Below are 22,008 nucleotides of genomic sequence, written 5' to 3' on the forward strand. Positions count from 1 at the left end.
CTCCCATTGTGGTTCCTCTCACTCCCAGTTGCTCCCAGCATGATCCCAGTTCCTCCCTGTCTGCTCCCAGTTGCTCCTAGTCACTCCTAACGTCATTCCAGTTGCCCCCAGTTGCCCCCAGCATGATCCCAGTTGCTCCCATTGTGGTTCCTCTCACTCCCAGTTGCCCACAACATGATCCCAGTTCCTCCCAGTGTGGTTCCAGTCACTCCCAGTAGTTCCCAGCATGATCCCAGTTCCTCCCAGCATGTTCCCAGTTGCTCCTAGTCACTGCCAGTGTCACTCCCAACATCATTCCAGTTGCCCCCAGTTGCCCCCAACATGATCCCAGTTCCTCCCATTGTGGTTCCTCTCACTCCCAGTTGCTCCCAGCATGATCCCAGTTCCTCCCAGTCTGCTCCCAGTTGCTCCTAGTCACTCCCAGTGTCACTCCCAACGTCATTCCAGTTGCCCCCAGTTGCCCCCAACATGATCCCAGTTCCTCCCAGTGCGGTTCCATTTACTCCCAGTGTCTCCCAGCATGATCCCAGTTCCTCCCTGTCTGCTCCCAGTTGCTCCTAGTCACTCCTAACGTCATTCCAGTTGCCCCCAGTTGCCCCCAGCATGATCCCAGTTCCTCCCATTGTGGTTCCTCTCACTCCCAGTTCCTCCCAGCATGATCCCAGTTGCTCCTAGTCACTCCCAGTGTCACTCCCAACGTCATTCCAGTTGCCCCCAGGTGCCCCCAACATGATCCCAGTTCCTCCCATTGTGGTTCCAGTTACTCCCAGTTGCTCCCAGCATGATCCCTGTTGATCTTAGTCACTCCCAACAGTATCCCAGTTGCCCACAACAAGCTCCCACTTCCTCCTTGTGTGGTTCCAGTTACTCCCACTTGCTCCCAGCAGGATCCCTGTTCCTCCCAGCATGCTCCTCTTTGCTCCTATTCACTCCCAATGTCATTCCAGTTGCCCCCAGTTGCCCCCAACATGATCCCAGTTCCTCCCAGTGTGGTTCCAGTCACTCCCACTTGCTCCCAGCATGATCCCAGTTGCTCCCAGCATGTTCCCAGTTGCTTCTTGTCACTCCCAATGTCACTCCAAACATCATTCCAGTTGCCTCCAGTTGCTACCAGCATGATCCCAGTTCCTCCCAGCATGCTCCTAGTCACTTCGAGTCACTCCCAACACCATTCCTGTTGCCTCCTGTTGCTCCCAACATGATCCCAGTTCCTCCCAGTGTGGTTCCAGTCCCTCCCAGTTGCTCCCAGCACGATTCCAGTTGATCCCAGCCTGTTCCCAGTTGCTCCTAGTCGCTTCGAGTCACTCCCAACTTCATTCCAGTTGCCCCCAGTTGCCCCCAACATGACCCCAGTTCCTCCCAGTGTCATTCCAGTCACTCCGAGTTGCTCCCAGCATGATCTCAGTTGATCCTAGTCACTCCCAATATCATCTGAGGCGCCCATACAAGCAGCTCAGCGTTTATTGACCCAGGGTGGGGGGGGCCAGGGCTGCAGCCATTTCCTCCCAGTATGAACCCAGTATGATCCCAGTTGCTCCCAGTATGATCCCAGTTGCCCCCAGCATGGTACCTGTTGCCCCAGCATGGTCTGAGCCACTCCCAGTTTGATTCCAGTGGCTCCCACTATGATCCCAGTTTCCCCAGCATGCTCAAAGTCACTCCCAATCACCCCCAGTATGATTCCAGTCACTCCCATTATGATCCCAGTTTCCCCAGCATGCTTCTAGTCACTCCGAGTCACTCCCAGTATGATTCTGGTCACTCCCATATGATCCCAGTTACCTCCAGAATGCTCTGACTCACTCCTTGTCACACCCAGTATGATTCCAGTCACTCCCAGTATGACCCTAGTTTCCCTCAGCGTAGTCCCACTTGCTCCCAGTATATCCCCGATGCCTCCAGTGTGCTCCTAGACATTCCCAGTTGCCCCCAACATGATCCCAGCTCCTCCCAGTGTGGTTCCAGTCCCTCCCAGTTGCTCCCAGCATGATCCCAGTTGTTCCTCCCAGCATGTTCCCAGTTGCTCCTAGTCACTTCGAGTCACTCTCAACTTCATTCCAATTGCCCCCAGTTGCCCCCAACATGATCCCAGCTCCTCCCAGTGTGGTTTCAGTCACACACAGTTACTCCCAGCATGATCCCAGTTGATCCTAGTCACTCCCAACATCATCCCACTTGATCCCAGAATGATCCCAGTTCCTCCCAGCGTGTTCCCAGTTACTCCTATTCACACCCAATGTCATTCCCAACGACATTCCAGTTGCCCCCAGTTGCCCCCAACATGATCCCAGTTCCTCCCAGTGTGGTTCCAGTCACTCCCACTTGCTCCCAGCATGATCCCAGTTAATCTTAATTACTCCCAACATCATCCCAGTTGCCCCCAAAATGATCCCAGTTCCTACCACTGTGGTTTCAGTCACTCCCAGTAGCTCCCAGCAGCTCCCAGCATGATCCCAGTTAATCTTAATTACTTCCAAGATCATCCCAGTTGCTCCCAACATCTTCCTAGGTCATCCCAGTGTGGTTCCAGTCACTCCCACTTGCTCCCAGCATGATCCCAGTTAATCTTAATTACTCCCAAGATCATCCCAGTTGCTCCCAACATCTTCCTAGGTCATCCCAGTGTGGTTCCAGTCACTCCCAGTTGCTCCCTGCATGATCCCAGTTAATTTTAGTTACTCCGAACATCATCCCAGTTGCAACCAACTTTATCCCAGTTCCTCCCAGCATGCTCCTATTTGCTCCTAGTCACTGCCAACGTCATTCCAGTTGCCCCGAGTTGCCCCCAACATGATCCCAGTTCCTCCCAGTGTGGTTCCAGTCCCTCCCAGTTGCTCCCAGCATGATTCCAGTCGATCCCAGCCTGCTCCCAGTTGTTCCTAGTCGCTTCGAGTCACACCCAACTTCATTCCAGTTGCCCCCAGTTGCCCCCAACATGACCCCAGTTCCTCCCAGTGTCATTCCAGTCACTCCAAGTTGCTCCCAGCATGATCCCAGTTGCTCCTAGTCACTCCCAACATCATTTCAGTTGCTCCCAGTCACCCCCAACATGATCCCAGTTTCTTCCCAGTGTGGTTCCAGTCACTCCCAGTTCCTCCCAGCATGATCCCAGTTGCTCCCAGCATCTTCCCATTTGCTCTTAGTCACTCCCAATGTCACTCCTAAAGTCATTCCAGCTGACCCCAATTGCCCCCAACATGATCCCAGTTCCTCCCAGTGTGATTCCAGTCACTCCCAGTTGCTCCCAGCATGAACCCAGTTGATCCTAGTTAATCCCAACATCATTCCAGTTCCCCCCAGTTGCTCCCAGCATGATCCCAGTTCCTCCCAGTCTGGTCCCAATTGCTCCTACTCACTTCCGTTCACTGCCAACTTCATTCCAATTGCCCAGTTGCCCCCAACATGATCCCAGTTCCTCCCAGTGTGGTTCCAGTCACTCCCAGTTGCTCCCAGCATGAACCCAGTTGCTCCCAGCCTGCTCCCAGTTGTTCCTAGTCACTCCCAATGTCACTCCCAACTTCATTCCAGTTGCCCCCAGTTGCCCCTATCATGATCCCAGTTCCTCCCAGTGTGGTTCCAGTCACTCCCAGTTTCTCCCAGTACGATCCCAGTTCCTCCCAGCCTGCTCCCAGTTGTTCCTAGTCACTCCTAGTCACTCCCAAGGTCATCCCAGCTGTTCCCAGCTTGGGCCCAATTGCTCCCAGTGTGGCCGGAGATCCGAGAAAGCTGGCGCCCGCAGGGAGGGAGAAGCGGCTCCCCAGAGGGACCCCCCCGCGCCCAGCCACCCGCTTCCCGAAGGCTCCGGAAGCACCAACCGGCCGCGCGGCACACGGAACCCGGTGACCCTCGCCTTCTTTCCTCCCCGGAATCGGGGGACACGGTGACCTCGAGTGACGCGGGTCCTGCCGACTCCTTTCGGGAGAAACCCCGCCGCCGACGGTTCCGCCTCCCGAGCTCGGGCTGCTGCTGCCGGGAAGAAAGTGTTTCGCCGACCCTCGGCCGTCGGCTTCACCCGGATCCAGCCCGCGGGAATTCCGAACTCGGCGCGACTCCCTGGTCTCTGCAGCCCGGGTCGTGACACCCCCCGACCCCTGGGACCCGTGACCCCCAACCCCTGCCACCCCCTGACCCCTCCACCCCTTTGGCACCCCTAGTCCGCCGTGACCCCCCCTCAGCCCCCCACTCCATCACCCTCTGACCCCCATCACTCCCATGACCCCCGTGACCCCTGGCAGTTGAGGGGCTGGGGGGGGCAATTTGAAGGGGGATGCTTCGGGGGGTGGGGGGGGTGCAGGGGGCAGCCGCCCAGTGCCTCCTACCCCCCCAGGCTGGCCTGGGGGGCGGCTGCTGGAGCAGGTGGGGCAGCGCATCCACCACCAGCCGCGGTGAGTGCAGGGACTGGGGGGCACTGGGAGGGACTGGGAGGGTGATTGGGAGGACTGGGAGGGCACTTGGAGGGCACTGGAAGGGGCTTGGAGAATGATTGGGAGGGCACTGGGGTGGGACTGGGAGGGAACAGGGGTCACTGGGGAGCACTAGGACGGACTGGGAGGCACTGGGATGGGACTGGGGGCACTGGGATGGAGTGGAGGGGAGGCTGGGAGAAGACTGGTCCATACTGGTCCATACTGGGCGCACTGGTGCCGCTGGGCAGGAAGGGAGGTGATGCTGGCGGTGGTGACCTTCCTGACCAACACAGTGGTGAAGGAGCTGCTGCAGGAGCTGCGCCGCGTCCACCGCACCCTGGTCAGCACCCCAAAACCGGGGGGGACCCCAAAACCCACCCAGGACTGCCAAAACACTATGGTGAGACCCCAAGAGCTCTCCAGGACCCCAAAAGCCCCCGGCAGAACCCCAAAATTCCCCGCAGGCCCCCAAAGCCCCTGTGGGGACCCCAAACTCCCCCAGTGGGACCCCCAAGCCCTTCCAGGACCCCAAAAACTTCTTGGTGGGACCCAAAATCCCCCCAGACCCCCAAAAGCTCTTGATGGGATCCTCAAAGCCCCCAAGAACCACCCCAAAACTCTTTGGTGGGACCCCCAAAAGCCGCAGGGCCCCCCAAATCCCCTGATGGGACACCCAAGCTCCCCCAAGGGCCCCCCGACCCCTCAAGACCCCCCCAAACCTCCCAGGCCCAGCACATGGATGGGACCCCAGAGGAATCGGGGGTTGTCCCCCCCCACCACAGGGAGACCCCCTCAACAGCACTAGCGAGGAGCTGGGTACTGCCATCAAGGGGGGGCACCCCAAAACGGGGGGGACCACAAAATAGGGGGTGACCCCCCCAAAAGGGGTTTGGGGGGGCTATTGATGGGCTGGGGGGGCAAGGTTTGGGGGGGCATAGGGAACTTGGGGGGTCTCCTATTTCAGGGGGGTGGTTTTGGGGAGGTCTCCTGGGGGTTGGGGGGGGCATGAGGGTTTGGGGTGAAACCAGGAGGTTTTGGGGTCCTCTAGAGATTTCGGGGGGTCCTGAGGAGTTGAAGGGAGGGATTTGGGGGGGTTCCTATGGGGTTTGGGGCGTCCCTGGGTATTTTGGGGTGCCTGGGGCTTTGGGGTCAGACACTGGCGGGTGTTTTGGGGCGCATCACCCCCCCAGCACACGCTGGCCCTGCAGCCCCCCCCGGGACTCGCCGTTCCCCCCCAGCAGCCCCGAGGGGGCCCCGCCCCACCGCCCGGCCACGCCCCCCGCCCCTTTCTGCTCTGGATCCGCCCACCTCCTGCCCCCTTCTGCGGTTGCCACGCCCCCTCAGCCTCCCACCCATTCACACCATGGCTCCGCCCCTGTCGACCGTGGCCCTGCCCCCTTCCGCGGTCACCCCGCCCCCTCAATCTTCCCGCCCTTTGTAACGGTCCTTTCCTTTCCTCAGGCTTCCCGCCCTTTTTAACGGCCGTTGCCCTTCCGTTTCCTCACAGACTGAGGGGTGAAGGGGTCCTGGCGCTGCCACAGCCGGCAGGTCGTGGTACGGAAGGGGGGGACGGGGACACGGACACCCTAGCAGGCGGCTGACCCCCCCAGCATGGACTGGTTCCAGTACAAGCGCTGCTTATGCCAAGAGGGAGCCCGCTTTGCCGTCGCCAGGTGCGGCCACGTCCTCCGTGCGGTGTGCAGGGGCGCAGGTAGGAGCCCCTTCACCCCTACAAAATGGAGGGGCACCCCCCTCATCTTGAACCCCTAAAATGGCAGAAGGGAAGGAGCCCCCTGACCTTAACCTCCTAAAATGGCGGAAGGGAGGGATGCCCCCTCACCTTATATCCATAACATGGCGGAAGGGAGGGATTCCCGCCCCCCGTCCACCTCACCAAAGGGTTCCCCCTCCCATCTTGCCAAACTTTTTCCCTCATAACCGCCATTTTGGAGGGGTGCTCGAGTCTGGTTTCTCACGCAGGTCCGTGCCCTGTCTGCGCCGCCAGCTGCTGCTACCTCCCCATCACCGACAAGGTGAGTTGCTGCCCCGTCCTGGCTGCCATTTTGACCCCTTCTCCTCCTTCATCCCTGGCCACCATTGTGAACCTTCCTCCTCCTCCATCACTGGTGGCCATCTCCTCCCCTCCCCACAGGTGTGTCTGTGGGAGAAGCTCTTCTTCAAGAGCCTGGCCGACATCGCCCTCAAGCACTTGACCCACAAGTCCCAGGCGAGGAGGAGGAGGAGGAGGATGGAGGGCAGCCCACCCCACACCAGCCATGGGGCCAGCCCCACAGCCTCTGCCCCACAGGTCTGGCGTTTCCAGCGGGCGCAGTCCAACCTGCTGCTGGCCTCTCACAAGGAAGCTGGCCGCCATGTCCTGGACCCCGGCAATAGGTGACGCTGTCCTCCCTCAGGGCCGCCATCTTGAGAGGAGTCCACCTTCCTGGACGCCACCTTGGAAGGGTCTGCCCCCCCACACCCTCTCCCTGCCACCATCTTGGGAAGGTCTGCTCCACATCACAGACCTGCTGGAGTGCAGGGTGCTGGAGGTGCTGCGGCCGGAGTACGGGGAGCTGCGGCGCACTCAGGTGACCCCCCCTATTCCCCCCACCCTTCTCGTTCAGTCCCCCCATCTCTTCCCCACCCCCACTCACCCCCCATTTTCTCTCCCCACAGCTCTCCCCTGGCTGGTGAGGGGGCAGGAGGTGAGACCCCCGCTGTGGGGTTTCAAAGGGGGGGGCTGTGACAGCATTGGCGGTGGCACCCCCATATATCTCCACGCACGAGCAGCATGCCCCGGCCGGTCAGCATCACCTCCCTGGCGCAGACAGGTAGGTGCCCCCCTGCCCTCAAATTTTTGGGGTCCCCCCTATCCCCTATTCCCCCCCTCTTTACTTATGAGGACCACTGGGACCACCCTAGGGGCATCTGGGATCATACTGGGAGCAAGTGGGACCACACTGGGGGCAACTGGCATCATACTGGGAGCATCTAGGACCATGCTGTGGGACTCTGGGGCCATGCTGGGGGCAACTGGAATCATAGTGGCAGTGACTCTCAGGGTGAACTCAGTTATGCATGTAAACCAAAAACTTGGCATACATACTAGGCCGAAACGTATTCTCTAGCTTTGCTCTGAAAACCACAGGGGGATTTTTGCATTTTCACATGGAAAACACCCTTATGGAAGGTTCAAGAAGCATCTGTATCACTGATATACCAATGCAGTGGCATAAAACGAGTTGAAGACAAAACTAAGTCACCAAAACCTCTTGTTTTTGCTTCAAACTAGCCATCTGTTCTGTTTCCATCACTTTCAGCTTTGTCTGCCAGACTTCTCTGAAGATAAAAAGAAGAAAGCCTCCCCTGCTTGTGAGCACACCTGGCCAGGTCTTGGGATCCTGAAAAGCAGGCCAGCAAAAGCCAGTTGGGCTGAGCTGGCCTTCGGGATACCTCAGCTCCTTCCTTTGCTACTTGCGTGCCTACATTTTCCCAACCATTTATCATTTACTGCTCAATTCTCAACTTCCATCCTCTTTCCAAGGTAATTCTGATTTGACTTTCAGGACAGATCATAGAGTAGGTAGATACGGGATGAAAGTACAGGCTGGTCTGCGCCTTCCGAGCTGCAGGCTGAGCTATTACACCTTGATAGGCTGGCCAGAGGTGGGCTACGGGTAGAGTTCCTGTTTGCTATTTCCTTACCATATCCTAGGATAGGTAAGTAGGGGGTGGCAGTGTAGTCTGAGGCGTTGGGCTCAGCCTAGAATGACAAGAAGCCTGCCCTGACTGAGGCGGTAGGAAGGGAGACAGAGAAGGAGCACGGCAAAGGCAGCCGTTAAAATAGTGGCCGAAAGCCGGTCACTCCTGCATCCAAGGTGAGCAAGTGTGGGCTGGAGAGCCCGAGGGCTCTGCTGCTAAGGCTAGCCACAGGTAAGCAGCAGGTCCTCTTCAGAGAAGGTGACACGCAATGCAGTCTTTCAAAAGGGCCTCGGTAATTGCTGGCAACTGGAGTCCTGTGACAGGGACAGTGGGGCCATCAGCCTGCAGCTCGACCGCGGTTACAAGTGCCACTGAAACACTGTTGGTGGCGGATGCTGTTCTGTGGGTTGCGTTTGGGGTTTTTTTTCAGCATTTTGTTGAGTTACAGTTATTTCTTTGTGATCAGGAGACAGGATTGGCGCCGATCTTCTCTTTCTGGAGCACGTCCTGACCTCCTTTGTCATCCAAAGCTTTTCCCTCTGTTCCTGAGAGGAGTGATGGCCGCAATGGGGAACGACTCGTGTAAGTAACGGCTTCGCCAGCAGGCTTAGGCTTTGTGAATCCCCAAAGGCAAAGGACGTGGCTGGTGCTCCATCCCTGAATGTGCTGACAACCTAGAGTGAATTCTGGGGCATTTCCTGACAGCAGCCAGACTTAGCCAGGTGCTTCCGATTAGACGCAGGGAAACGCTCCTCTGTCACTCCTCTGCCACTAGTACAAGACTTTGAAAGATGACCTTGCTCGCAGAAAGATCTGACATCAGTCGGGTTACCTTCTGTGCTAGATACTTGCTTGTTTTCATCAATTTACAATCAGGAAGAGGGGAGACTTGACCTGAGAATCCAATTCAAGTCTCGAGAGGGAAAGGAAGGTAGCCCTGGGCACAGAAATCAGAGTGTGGGCTTGTTGCACTTCTGGCAAAATAAGCAGGGGTGCAGCCTATCTTCCAAAACTGTTTCTTGACCAGTAAATATCAATGGGAGCATTAGGCTTCCCCCAGTGTTTCTGGGTTGGAGGTTAGAGCTGGTTGTCCTGAGTGCTCCTGTACAGAACTCGACTTTTAAAAAAGCTTTTGTGCAACAAAATCGTGTCATCTCTTTTCAAATGTCATTTCCCTGCAGTCATTGCCAAGGAAATGGCTCCACAACAAAGGATCCTCTTTCCCCCGGAGAAGATTTGCATGGATTGGCAGCAAAGACAGAGAGCTGGAGCGGGACTGCACAACCTGGGCAATACGTGCTTCGTCAACTCCGTCCTGCAGTGCCTGATGTACACAGCCCCTCTGGCCAACTACCTGCTCTCTCATGAGCACAGCCAGTCGTGTGAGTACTTGGAGGAACATCTCCTTGTACATCTGTTGGGCACTTCCCCAGGATTCCCAGAATCTGGAATCTGATTTAGGAGAAAAGCAGCCCTTCTTTGTTGACCCCACGAGGAGTTGTTCTTTGAACACTCAGGCCTAGCAGCCGCTTGTCTTATCTAGGTGTGTTCATCTTCAGAGAGGCACTTCTTTCTAGCCCCGGGTCTTGGTCCCTATTCTTGCAAGTCAAACTCTCTTTGCTTATTGCACAGAAAACTTCTGTCAGTTAAGCATCCCTCTGAAGAAACTTTTCTACGCACTAAAATGTCCCGAGCTTGTTGGGACGTTGGCACCTTGGGAGGAGTGGAGACTGTTCTTAAAACTTCAGGATCTCCATGAGGTTTCCCATCGCTATGGCTATTATGCTAACCTGAAGAGCTTGCTTCCCTCCCTCCCTCTCTCCCTCTTCAGGTCGTCAGCAAGACTTCTGCATGATGTGCATAATGGAAGCGCACGTTAACGAGGTCCTGCATTCCTCGGACAGTGCCATCCAGCCTAGCGCTGTCATCAACGTCCTCACACGTAAGTCATTTCAGGTGCTTTTACAGGTTTTCTCCCCTTCTTGTAGGAGAGAATTATTAACTTCTTCTTTCTTAGGCATAGGAGAAGATTTCCAGCTTGGCAGGCAGGAAGATGCCCACGAGTTCCTACACTATACTGTCGATGCCATGCAGACAGCTTGTCTGAGTGGAAGCAGCGAGTAAGCACAAGCAAATTACCTTTTCGATGTTCCCAAGCCCTTTGGACTCCTTGATGTACTCCCACCAAGGAAAACCTATGCCCGGGGCTTTCAGACAAAGCAAGACTCTTGGAGGAGAACACTCTCTGCCTTCCCATTTATTTCCAGGTTGGACATGTCTTCTCAAGCAACTACCATCATCCATCAAATATTTGGGGGCTTTCTGAGATCCAGAGGTACTTTTCCGTAACTATTGCTCAACTTGGAATTGTCTGTGCCCTTCTGTTGGCCTGTGATAAACAGCCAATCGTGTGACCGGCGTAGTAGGTATGAAGGACGGAAACTGGCACAGCCAGTGACTTCCCCTATCGCTGAGCATTTTGATTTGCCTTCCAGTCACGTGCTTGAGCTGCAAAGCAGTTTCCGATTCCTACGAGGCTTTCCTGGATGTCCCTTTGGATATAAAAGTAAGAGGGTTTATAGCTGTGCTTCAAGACATCCCAAGGCCCCTGTAGCTTTCCGCAATCCATGCTGTTGACTTAAAAACGTATGCTGCGAACACAAGAGAGCTTGGTGGAGGGTCAGAAGTGGAATGGGCTGAGTTCTTCCGGGGAGGCCATGGCAGTGGTCTCCTTGTAGGTGCTGGCTTTAAGCTGGACAAGTACGAATTATCCTCTCTGCACCCTTGATGTTCTCTCATCCTTCTTCCTTTTGCCCTCCCTCAGCACCCCATCTGGCTCCCAGGCTGATGGGTTGTATCGTTTTCATTATTGATGACCCTGCAGTGCCACAGGGAAGTAGCTCTTGATAGCCCCGGGAATCCCTCAGGAATTCAGTTCCCTGAGGGAAATGTTCAGCATCATACCCTCTTTCTGCCTCCTTCTGGACACTGCTTGCGGGTTCACAGTGCGTCTCCTCAGCATCAGCTACCTGGGTCTTCTTGTCAACTCCTAGTAAGTGTTTGGGCAAGGGCACTGCCCGCAGCTCACTGCTCTCCTCTCTCACTCCTCCAGGCAGCCTCTTCTGTCACTGCAGCTCTGGAGGACTTTGTGAAACCGGAGCAGCCGGATGGTGAAAACTGCTTTAAGTGTAGCAAGTAAGATGATTACTAGCGACCCAGTAGTACTAGATCCTGCGGGAAGGTGCTGCATGTCATTGAGCAGAAGTCATCGTTTCACATAGGCTTAATGCACGATAACGAGACGCAGCTTTTTTTTAATATGGCCTTATGGTACTGAATAGCCTTAAAATAGTGTAAGGCTGTGTGAGACAAGAAAGCTTGTCTGGTCTTCTTGGGGGAAAATTGGGTGCATTTCAGCACTTGGCTCTGTGCTTGCTTTCAAGGTGTGACAAGATGGTTGCTGCCTCCAAGGGGTTTACAGTCCATTGCGCGCCCAAGGTTCTCACGGTGTGTCTGAAAAAGTTTGAAGATTGCACCGGCAGGAAGATCAGCAAGGTGTGTATGCCACTGGAGGGCAACTTTCTCTTCCCGGAGCAGGAGATTTCCCAAAGCAGTACGCTCTTTCACAAGCTGTTCCTGTTGGCTTTTTCGTGTTCCCTTCCGAGGAGAGGAGAGTTCCGGTGGGAAGACAAGCATGTACTCTGCTCCGACAGAGCTGCTTTGGCCGGGAGCAGTTTCCTGCCAGCCAAACCATGCCTGTTGAAGGCTATTTCATGTAGTACTTCAGGATCGTTTCTGAGCCCTCCTGGTCTCCCTGTAGGTTGTGGAGTATCCTGAGTACTTGGATCTTCGACCATACATGTCCCAGACAGCTGGAGAAGTGCTCCTCTACTCCTTATATGCTGTCCTGGTGCATCGTGGTGACAGCTGTCGTGCAGGACACTATTTGTGCTACACAAAGGTAAAGAGCAACTTCCTTCCTAGCAAGGGAAAAATGTGTGCTGGGGAAGACAAACCTTCCTGGCAGTGTAACTGGCGGCCAAGAATTGGAGGGAGAAGGTCTCCTTAGGGGCTGGATTGGATTTGTGTTGGCGTACGCTTGGTTCTGTAGTTTTCCGCCTGTGTTTTTGTGGAGAAACCATGCGGTTCATCTCCAGAGACTGATGCCTTTCTTTGCAGGCCAGCAATGGACTGTGGTACGAGATGAACGATATGGCTGTGGATGGTTGTGGCATCGAGACAGTTCTCAGGCAGCGAGCCTATTTGCTGTTTTATGTCAGGTGATGACAAGTGTTAAAATGTGTTCAGAATGCGTTTCCTTTTCCTACCTTTGCTCTTTTTCTTCTCCTCCTGCCTGTTTCTCTTTCTGTCATAGGAGACAATTACTACCTGCCTCCTTCAGTGCTGTTGAATCTGAACTACCCCCCGTCAGTCCTTATCTTCCCTTGCTGGGCTTCAGGCTGCTGCCCTGGTGTAAAGTGGAACTTGCCTGCTGTCTGAAGCTGGCTAATGTAGAGAAGAGTAGTTAAAGGGGGCCTACAGGAAAGATGGGGCAGGACTCTCTATCAGGGAGTGTAGCGATAGGACGAGGGGTAACAGTTTTAAAGTGAGAGAGGGAAGATTTAGATTAGATATTAGGAAGAAATTCTTTACGGTGAGGGTGGTGAAACACTGGGAGAGTTTTCCCAGAGGGGTTGTGGATGCCCCCTCCCTGGAGGTGTTCAAGGCCAGGTTGGATGGGGCTTTGAGCAACCTCGTCTAGTGGAAGGTGTCCCTGCCCATGGCAGGGGGCTTGGACCTAGATGATCTTTAAGGTCCCTTCCAACCCACACCATTCGATGATTCTATGATTCTATGAAATGGAGGCCGTAGGGATGATAAAGACGAGGACTTGCTCTGACAGGGGCAGACCTGGTGGGTTAGACCCCAATCAATTTTCCCATTTGTAGTCTTGGTTACGTCTTCTGTCTGTTGTAGAAACCGCTCCAAGAAAATGACTGAACCCCAGAGAAAGCTGCAAGAACAGCCCTAAATGCAGATCACTCTTTTTTTCTCCAGGGGATGGAGTGCACCCTCAGCAAGTTTGGCGACGACGCCAAGTTGGGAGGGAGGGTTGATCTGCTGGAGGGTAGGAAGGCTCTACAGGGGGATCTGGACAGGCTGGCTGGATGGGACGAGGCCAATTGTATGAGGTTCAACAAGTGCCGGGTCCTGCGCTTGGGTCACAAAGAATCCACGCAGCGCTACAGGTTTGGGGAAGAGTGGCTGGAAAGCTGCCTGGCAGAAGAAGACCTGGGGGTGTTGGTCGACAGCCGGCTGAAGATGAGCCAGCAGTGTGCCCAGGTGGCCAAGACGGCCAACGGCATCCTGGCCTGTATCAGAAATGGTGTGGCCAGCAGGAGCAGGGAGGTGGTTGTCCCCCTGTAGTGGGCACCGGTGAGGTGACACCTCGAGTCCTGGGTTCGGTTTTGGGCCCCTCGCTACGGGAAAGACGTTGAGGTGCTGGAGCGTGTCCAGAGAAGGGCAACCAAGTTGGTGAAGGGTCTGGAGGCCAAGGAGAAGGGTCTGGAGAACTTAGGAGAAGCGGCTGAGGGAACTGGGGTGGTTTAGTCTGGAGAAAAGGAGGGTGAGAGTAGACCTGATCACTCTCTACAACTACCCGAAAGGAGGGTGTAGTGAGGTGGGTGCTGGTCTCTACTATCAAGTAACTAGGGGTAGGAGGAGAGAAAACGGCCTCAAGTTGCACCAGGGGAGGTTTAGTTTGGATATTAGAAAAAAAATCCTTTACTGGAAGGGTTGTCAGGCGTTGGAACAGGCTGCCCAGGGAAGCAGTGGGGTCACCATCCCTGGAGGGGTTCAAAAAGCGCGTAGACGAGGCACTTCAAGACGTGGTTTAGTGGGCATGGTTGCTGGTTGGAGTCAATGACCTTGAAGGTCTTTTCCAACCTAAATGATTCTACGAACTGCAAAGGTGCTAAAAAGCCACGTACAAATGGTTTTTTTGGAGCTCGAGGGTGTGAGAGAGCAGCTGGGTGGGGGCCTGGCAGCCAACCAAGGTCAACCCAGCGCAGTTGCTGAAGACGTTTCTTTGGCAGCGCCGGTTCAGAGTCAGCCTGTGGCCGACTGTCCTTAGAACTTCAAAATCCCCACTAGGTTTCCCATCGCTATCTCGAGGGGCAGATTAAAAATCCATTGGAAATAAACCCGCGAGAGACCACGTGCTTCGCTACACGAACCTCTTCAGACGCAATCCTGGACCTGGGAAGAGCGGAAAAGAAATCCAAGGTCAACCCGGATGTGAAGACGCTTCATTACGGCCCTGGGCAGCTTTTTATTCATCTGGCTGGTGCGGCTCAGGGAAGACGTGGGAGCTCTGTTCAAGGGATGACCAGCCCTTTGCCAGCAGTACGTGGGGAAGCCCAGTGGCTCCCAGTTGCTGGCTACCTGAGGTGCCCGGTCCGTGGCCACAGCCCCCGTGTCACAAAGGGGCAGCGATGCGGCGCCCGCCCGGCGTTTGTGACCTCACCTGGCCGCGGCTTTGGCATCCCAAAAAGCGAGCCAGGGGCAGCCAGTTGGGCTGAGCTGGCCTTTGGGATAGCTCGGCTCCTTCCTCTGCTCCTTGAGTGCCTACTGGTTTTGGGTTTTTTCCCAACCATTTATCGTTTACTGCTCGCTTCTTCTCAACTGCCATCCTCGCACAAAGGTAATTATGGTTTGACTTTCAGGGCAGATCATAGAGTGGGTAGATAACGGGATAAAAGTATAGGCTGGTCTATACCGTCGGAGCTGTAGGCTGAGCTGTTGCACCTTGATGGGCTGGCCAGAGGTGGGCTACGGGCAGAGTTCCTGTTTGCTAATTATTATTTCTTTATTATATCCTAGGATAGGTAAGTAGAGGGGGTGGTAGCGTAGTCCGAGGCGTTGGGCTCAGCCTAGAACGGCAAGAAGCGGTAGGAAAGGAGGCAGAAAAGGAGCACGGCAAAGGCAGATGTTAAAGTAGCGGCCGGAAGTTTTTTAATCATTTTGTTGAGCTACGATTATTTCTTTGCCATCAGGTGACGGGATTTGCGCCGGTCTTGTCTTTCCGGAGCGTGTCCTGAGATCCTTTGTCATCCCGAGCTTTGCCCTCTGTTCCGGCGAGGAGCGATGGCCGTGATGGGGAACAAGTCCTGTGAGTAACACCTTCGGCAGCAGGCTTGGGTTCTGGGAATCCCCAAAGGCAATGGAGGTGGCTGGTGCTCCGTCCCTAAATGTTGAGGTCCTGACAACCGAGAGGGAATTCTGGGGCATTTCCTGATGGCACCCAGACTTACCCAGGTGTTTTCAAGCAGGGAGACGCGTTTTTTGGTCACTGCTCTGCCACTGTGTACAGTCTTCGAAAGAAGACATTGCTCGTAGAAAGATCTGACATTAGTAGGGTTACCTTCTGGGCTTGTTTTCCTGAAATTACAGTCAGGAAGAGGGAAGGCTTGATACTGAAGTTCAAGACTCTAGAGGGAAAGGAAGGTAGAAGTCCAAGTGTGGCTTTGTTGGACTTTAGGGAAAGCAAGCAGGGCAACACATTGTTTTCCAAAACTCTTTCTTGACCAGAAAACTTTCGATGGCAGCGTTAGGCTTCCCCTGATGCTTCCAGGTTGGATGTTTAAGCTGGTCGTACTCCTGTCGAGAACTCAACTTTTTTACATGTGCTTTCGTGCAACAATATTGTCTCATCTCTTTTCAAATGTCGTTTCCCTGCAGTCGTCACTGAGGGGATGGCTCCGCCGCAAAGGATCCTTTTTCCACCGGAGAGGATTTACATGGACTGGCAGCAGCAATGGAGAGCTGGAGCCGGACTCCACAACCCGGGCAATCTGTGTTTCCTCAACTCCATCCTGCAGTGCCTGACCTACACCCCACCTCTGGCCAACTACCTGCTGTCTCGTGAGCACAGCCAGTCGTGTGAGTACTTTGAGGAACGTCTCCTTGTCAACCTGTCAGGCACTTCCCCAGGATTCCAAGAATCTGGAATTGAAGAGAAAAAAAGCAGCCCTTCTTTCCCAGTTCCCCCGAGTTGGTCGTCTTTGAATGCTCAAGCCTAGAAGGCACCTGTCGTATCGAGCCGTGTTCATCTTCAGAAGGGCACCCCTTTCTAGCCCCAGGTCTTGGTCCCTATTCCTGCAGGTTAAACCCTCTTTGCTTTATTGAAATATTCTGTCAGCTTAACATCCCTCTGAAGAAAGTTTTCTCTGCACTAAAACGGCCTGGGCTTGTTGGGATGGGGAGACTTAGAACTTCAAAATCCCCACTAGGTTTCCCATCGCTGTGGATATTTTGCTCACCCAAGGCTCTTGCTTCCCTCCTTTCCTCTTCAGGTCACCAGCGAGGCTTCTGCGTGATGTGTAGAATGGAAAGCCACGTTAACAGAGTCCTGCGCTCCTCGGGCAGTGCCATCTACCCTTCGGCTGTCATCAGTGTTCTCTCACGTGAGTCATCTCAGGGGCTTGGACGAGTTTTCTTCTGTTCTTGTAGGAGAAAGCTACTAACTTCTTCTTTTTTAGTAATAGGAGAACATTTCCAGCTTGGCACGCAGGAGGATGCCCACGAGTTCTTACGTTACACTGTTGATGCCATGCAGAGAGCTTGTCTGAATGGAATCAGCAAGTAAGCACCAGCAAATTAATTTTGCAATGTTTCCAAGCCCTTCGGACTCCTTGGTGTAGTGCCATCAAGGAAGAACTATGCCCAGGGCTTTCACACCTGGAGGAGATGATAATAACTCTCTGCCTTACCATTTATTTCCAGCTTGGACATCTCTTCTGAATCGACTACCATCGTCCACCAAATATTTGGGGGCTTTCTGCGATCCAGAGGTACTTTTCCACAACCGTTGCTCTCCTTGGAATTGTCCGTGTCCTTCTGTCTGCCTGTGATGAGCAGCCGATGGTGTGACTGGCGTAGTAGGTGTGAAGGACGTAGAGCGGCACAGCTGGTCGACTTCCCCTATCCCTGAGCATTTTGAATTTCCTTCCAGTCACGTGCTCGAGCTGCAAAGCGGTTTCCGATTCCTACGAGGCCTTTCTGGACATTCCTTTGGATATCAAAGTAAGGGAGTTTGTAATCGTGCTTCGAGATGTCGCCAAGGCCCCCATAGCTTTCCAGAATCAACACAGTTGCTTTAAAAAACACGTAGTGTGAACACAAGAGAGCTTGGCGGCAGAATGGAAGGATCCCTCTGCATCCTTCTTCTTTTTGCCCTCCCTCGACACCCGTCGGACCCCTAGGCTGAGGGGTTGTATTATTTTCGTTATCGATGACCCTGCACACCATCGGTAGCTGAACCGAGCAGTGGCACAGAGACGTAACTCTGGATAGCCCCAGGAATTGAGGGAAATATTCGGCATCGTACCCTCTTTCTGCCTCCTCGCGGGTCCACAGCGTCTCTCCTCAGCGTCAGCTACCTGGGTCGTCTTGTCAACTCTTGATAAAGTGTTTGGGCGAGGACATTTCCCGGAGATCAGTATTTCCCGGAGATCAGCTCTCTCCTTTCTCACTCCTCCAGGCAGCCTCATCTGTCACCGCAGCGCTGGCGGACTTTGTGAAACCCGAGCAGCTGGATGGCGAAAACTGCTTTAAATGCAGCCAGTAAGATGATTATTAACAATATTAGATCCTGCGTGAAGGTGCTGCGCATACTCCAGCATAAGCCATCTTTTCGCGTAGGTTAGATGCGCAATGATCAGGCACAAATATTTTAATATGGCTTTATGCATCTGAGCAGCCTTAAAACAGCGTAGGGGTGGGGGAGACACGAAAGGGTGTCTGGCCTTTTTGGGGCAAGATAGGGCATATACGAAGGCTCTGTGCTCGGTTTCAAGGTGTAACAAGATGGTCGCCGCCTCCAAGAGGTTTACAATCCATGGCGCGCCCAGGGTCCTCACGGTGTGCCTGAAAAGGTTCGAAGATTTCACCGGCGGGAAGATCAACAAGGTGAGTATGCAACCAGAGGGCAACGTTTTTCTTCCCGGAGCGGGATATTTCTCATGGTGGTCCGCACTTTCACAAGCTGTTGAGTTTTATTGTGTTCCCTTCTGGAAAGAGAAGAGTTGCTGCGGGAAGACAAGGACGTACTCTTTGGCCGACAATAGTTTCCTGCCACCCAAACCATTACCTTTAGGTTGCTTTAGGGAAAAACCAAGTGTTCGTGAGCCCCAAAGATGTATTTATACACCTCTGGCCCCTGGTCTTGGAGGGATATTTCGTGTAGTATTTCAGGATCATTTCTGAGCACTCTTGGTCTCTCCGTAGGTCGTAAAGTATTCCAACTGCTTGGATCTTCGCCCGTACATGTCTCAGCCAGACGGAGAGTCGCTCTTCTACTCTTTATACGCTGTCCTGGTGCACAGCGGTAACGGGTGTCATTCGGGACACTATTTCTGCTACACAAAGGTAAAGAGAAACTTCCTTCCACGCCAAGAGAAAAAGGAAGACAAACTTTCACGGCAATGGTACCGGCAGCCAAGGATTTGGGGGAGAACGTCTCCTTAGAGGCTGGCTTGGGTTTGTTTTGGCGGTTCTGGAGTTTTTCTGCCTGCGTTTTTGTAGGGAAACCATGCAGTTCATCTCCTGATGAACAACGATTCATATCGTTGCCTTTTTTTTTTTTACAGGCCAGCAATGGACTGTGGTACGAGATGAACGATTCATCTGTGGGTCATTGTGACATCAGCACGGTCCTCCAGCAGCAAGCCTATTTGCTGTTTTACGTCAGGTAATAACAGGAGAGTAAGGGAAAGACGGGAAGGGACTTTTTACGAGGGATTGTAGTGATAGGACTAGGGGGAACGGTTTTAAACTGAAAGAGGGTAGGATTAGGTTAGCTGGTAGGAAGAAATTCTGATCGATGGTGCATCGAAACTTTTTCTCCAGGTGCTCTGATTTGAAAATGGGAGAAAGGGTGCCTTCCTCACTGGCACCAGCATATGCCTGTTCCTCCCTCAGTCAGTGTGGGGCCGAGGGCAAGCAGGAGGATGCTGTGGGACCAGAGGGTCTGCCTCCTAGGACTAAGGTAACCTGGGGAGGTGGCTCAGGGCACCAGAGGGACAGCAGATTTCTTTCTGGGATCTTGGCATTGCTCTCTTCTCCCTCCCACGCTGCCGCTTTCTTCACAGCCGCAAGGCTGCTCCCTCTCAAAGCATCCCACCTCGATCCACCCCATTTGTCCGCCTTTGGCCCTTCTGCCTTTGCAGCCCTCCAGGAGAGGCTTTGGGAGGCCCTTAGCTGTCCCCTCCCACAGCTGCTGGGGTTTCCCCACTGTTCAGGTCCTTTCAGCAGGAAAGGGCAGGACCTTTGCACAGCTCTCTTTGCAGGACATGGCGGTGGGCATGGAGGACTCTCCAGAGGACAGCAGCTCCTCTGCACCAGCCAGCACCAGACAGCTAACCCAGGCAGGTGCATGGGAGGCATCTGCAGGCTGGCCAGGCAGGCTCAGCATCGCCTCCTACGTGGGCTCCTGCTTGCATCGCTTCTTCTGCGGCTGCCTGAGGCTGGTGTCCAGAAGGAAAGCTGCGTGCCCGGTCTGCTCTCCACCACTTGCCCCTCTGCACACCGTGCAAGAAGACAGCACCAAAGAGGAGCACGGATGCAGCCCTTCTTCCCGCTGCCAGAGGAACGGTGCCAGGGAGAGGGCCCGGAGCAGATCCCCGCAGTGGGGAAGAGATGTCCGGAGCTGGTTGGTGGACACCACAGACTACGACCACTCAACAGGGACGAGGAGGAGGAAGAGGAGGAGGAGTCCTCCAAGTCGTGATCACGCTCCCAGGGATGCTGCTGCTCCAGGGCCCTCCAACGGCACCTCCCAGTCGGCTCCTGCACCCAGTGCTGCTCAGGAGCAAACCCTGCCAATGCAGAAGCAGAGCAGATCCCTGCGGCAGGGCTACGCTCTCCGCAGCCGGGTTGTGGAGACCACGGACTACCACCGCTCCGCGAGGAGGAAGAGGAGGCGGAGAGCAAGTCCTCCACGTCATGACCGAGCCCCAAGGGATGATGCGGCTGCAGGGCCCTCCAATGCCAGCTCCAAGCGGGCTCCCACACCCAGGGCCGCTCGGGAGCACGCTCAGCTGCGGCCGAGAAAGCGGAGCAGATCCCCACATCAGGGCTCTGACCTCTGCAGCCAGTTTGTGCACAGCACCGAGTGTGACCCCTCAGCACGGAGGAGGAGGGTTTCAGCACCCCGGAGACGCACATCAGGCAATCACTTGGGGCAAGAAGAACAACCCACAACGCCAAACTGTTCCTGTATGAGAGGTGTAAAATAAATGTGAAATTATGAATAGCAATACCCCAATGATTAGACACGATTTCTTACAAGACAAGAACTGGTTGAAACCTAAAGAAACAATCAAATAACAGGTTTAAAATAAAGAAAAGGGGGGGGGGGAGGAGTTCCACATCCCCGCCAAGACTCAATTACACGGTGCAAAACTCATTGCCATGGAAGACTGTGGAGGCAGGAGCTATAAACAGCCATAACAAAGGAATTTGGCAAACTTGGGGTGGGTGAGTATATAACTGGATAATGAACTTGGTGGGCTAGAGTTGCCCTGTCTCAGCCCTAATCTGCTGCCTGGTGGCAGCAAAAGGATAAAACTGGAAAAAAGCATCTCTCCCCTTCAGATGCAGTCCTTCAGTATTCACAACACAAGCAGATGAAATACTAATCCAGAGGGACTTAAGCGTGGTATTTCTAATGCTTCTTTGTACTTGTAGTCAGACTGAAGAGGATTTTGGCATGCCATATGTCCTAGTTTCAGCCAGAATAGAGTTAATTTTCTTTCTAGTAGCTGGCATAGTGCTATGTTTTGGGTTCAGTATGAGAAGAATGTTGATAACACACTGACGTTTTCAGCTGTTGCTAAGTAGTATTTATACTATGTCAAGGACTTTTCAGCTTCTCATGCCCAGCCAGCAAGAAGGCTGGAGGGGCACAAGAAGTTGGGAGCGGACACAGCCAGGACAGCTGAGCCAAACTGGCCAAAGGGGTATTCCATACTGTGTGACGTCATGTGCAGTATATAAACTGCGGGGAGTTGGGCAGGGGGGGCGAGCTGCTGCTTGGGATCTAACTGGGCATCGGTCAGCGAGTGGTGAGCAATTGCACTCTGCATCACTTGTTTTGCATATTCTCATTCTTTTATTATTCTCATCTTTATTATTATTTTCTTCTTTTTCTGTCCCATTACACTGTCTTTATCTCAACCCACAAGTTTGACTTTTCCCCCCAATCCTCTCCCCCATCCCACTGGGGGGGGGGGGGAAGTGAGCGAGCGGCTGCGCGGTGCTTAGTTGCTGGCTGGGGTTAAACCCCGACACCATACTGTATGTGCCTGTACCAAGGTACGCTGCTTGGAGGGTCAGGTACACCAAAGGAAGATCATCTACTCCAACCTCCTGCACGCAATGGCCATTTTCATCTATGTATCTCAGCGCCAAATTGAACGTCTTGGAAACATAAAGGCTCCTGCCTGAGAGCATCTAGTCATCATTTCCTTTGACAGTTCATTCCAAAATTAGTCTCTCCCACAGTTCAAAGGAAGAAAAAAACCTCCAAAAACCAATGTCTCCGACTTCAGTTTTTAATTTCTGCTATGCCTTTTACTGTGTTACATTTTCTCTTTTCCAAAGATTTCTACATGCTTTTTCCAGTCATCTTTTGATCTGCAACTCTTTCAGGCTCTCGCTAGAAGTTATTTACCTCTTCTATCTACATAACTGTCTATGTAACTGTTATACAGATAGTCTTCTATCTCTGTAACAAGTATATTCCGTCTTAATTACTAGAAGGCAAATCATGGGTTTGTTTCAAGTATCATGAGCTTAAAGTCTCATTATTTTGCTTTGCTGGACTCATGATTTTTCACAT

General features: G+C 53.8%; 2 protein-coding genes across 2 annotated transcripts; both read left to right on the forward strand.

Annotated features, from left to right (window-relative positions):
* The first annotated feature begins 8,674 nt into the window (after positions 1-8,674).
* Positions 8,675-12,637, forward strand: LOC142026385 (ubiquitin carboxyl-terminal hydrolase 42-like). The gene is made up of 11 exons (XM_075019343.1): positions 8,675-8,690; positions 9,290-9,490; positions 9,940-10,050; positions 10,126-10,228; positions 10,376-10,443; positions 10,604-10,674; positions 11,221-11,303; positions 11,552-11,663; positions 11,929-12,069; positions 12,288-12,388; positions 12,484-12,637. Exons 1-11 carry the CDS (start codon positions 8,675-8,677, stop codon positions 12,635-12,637), a joined length of 1,161 nt encoding a protein of 386 aa, XP_074875444.1.
* A 3,117-nt stretch (positions 12,638-15,754) lies between these two features.
* Positions 15,755-18,957, forward strand: LOC142026363 (ubiquitin carboxyl-terminal hydrolase 42-like). The gene is made up of 9 exons (XM_075019319.1): positions 15,755-16,049; positions 16,463-16,573; positions 16,649-16,751; positions 16,893-16,960; positions 17,122-17,192; positions 17,650-17,732; positions 17,966-18,077; positions 18,396-18,536; positions 18,758-18,957. Exons 1-9 carry the CDS (start codon positions 15,863-15,865, stop codon positions 18,860-18,862), a joined length of 981 nt encoding a protein of 326 aa, XP_074875420.1. The 5' UTR covers positions 15,755-15,862; the 3' UTR covers positions 18,863-18,957.
* The last annotated feature ends 3,051 nt before the right edge of the window (positions 18,958-22,008 follow it).

Source organism: Buteo buteo, chromosome 33 (genome assembly GCF_964188355.1).
Source record: "Buteo buteo chromosome 33, bButBut1.hap1.1, whole genome shotgun sequence".
In the NCBI taxonomy this organism is placed as follows: domain Eukaryota; kingdom Metazoa; phylum Chordata; class Aves; order Accipitriformes; family Accipitridae; genus Buteo; species Buteo buteo.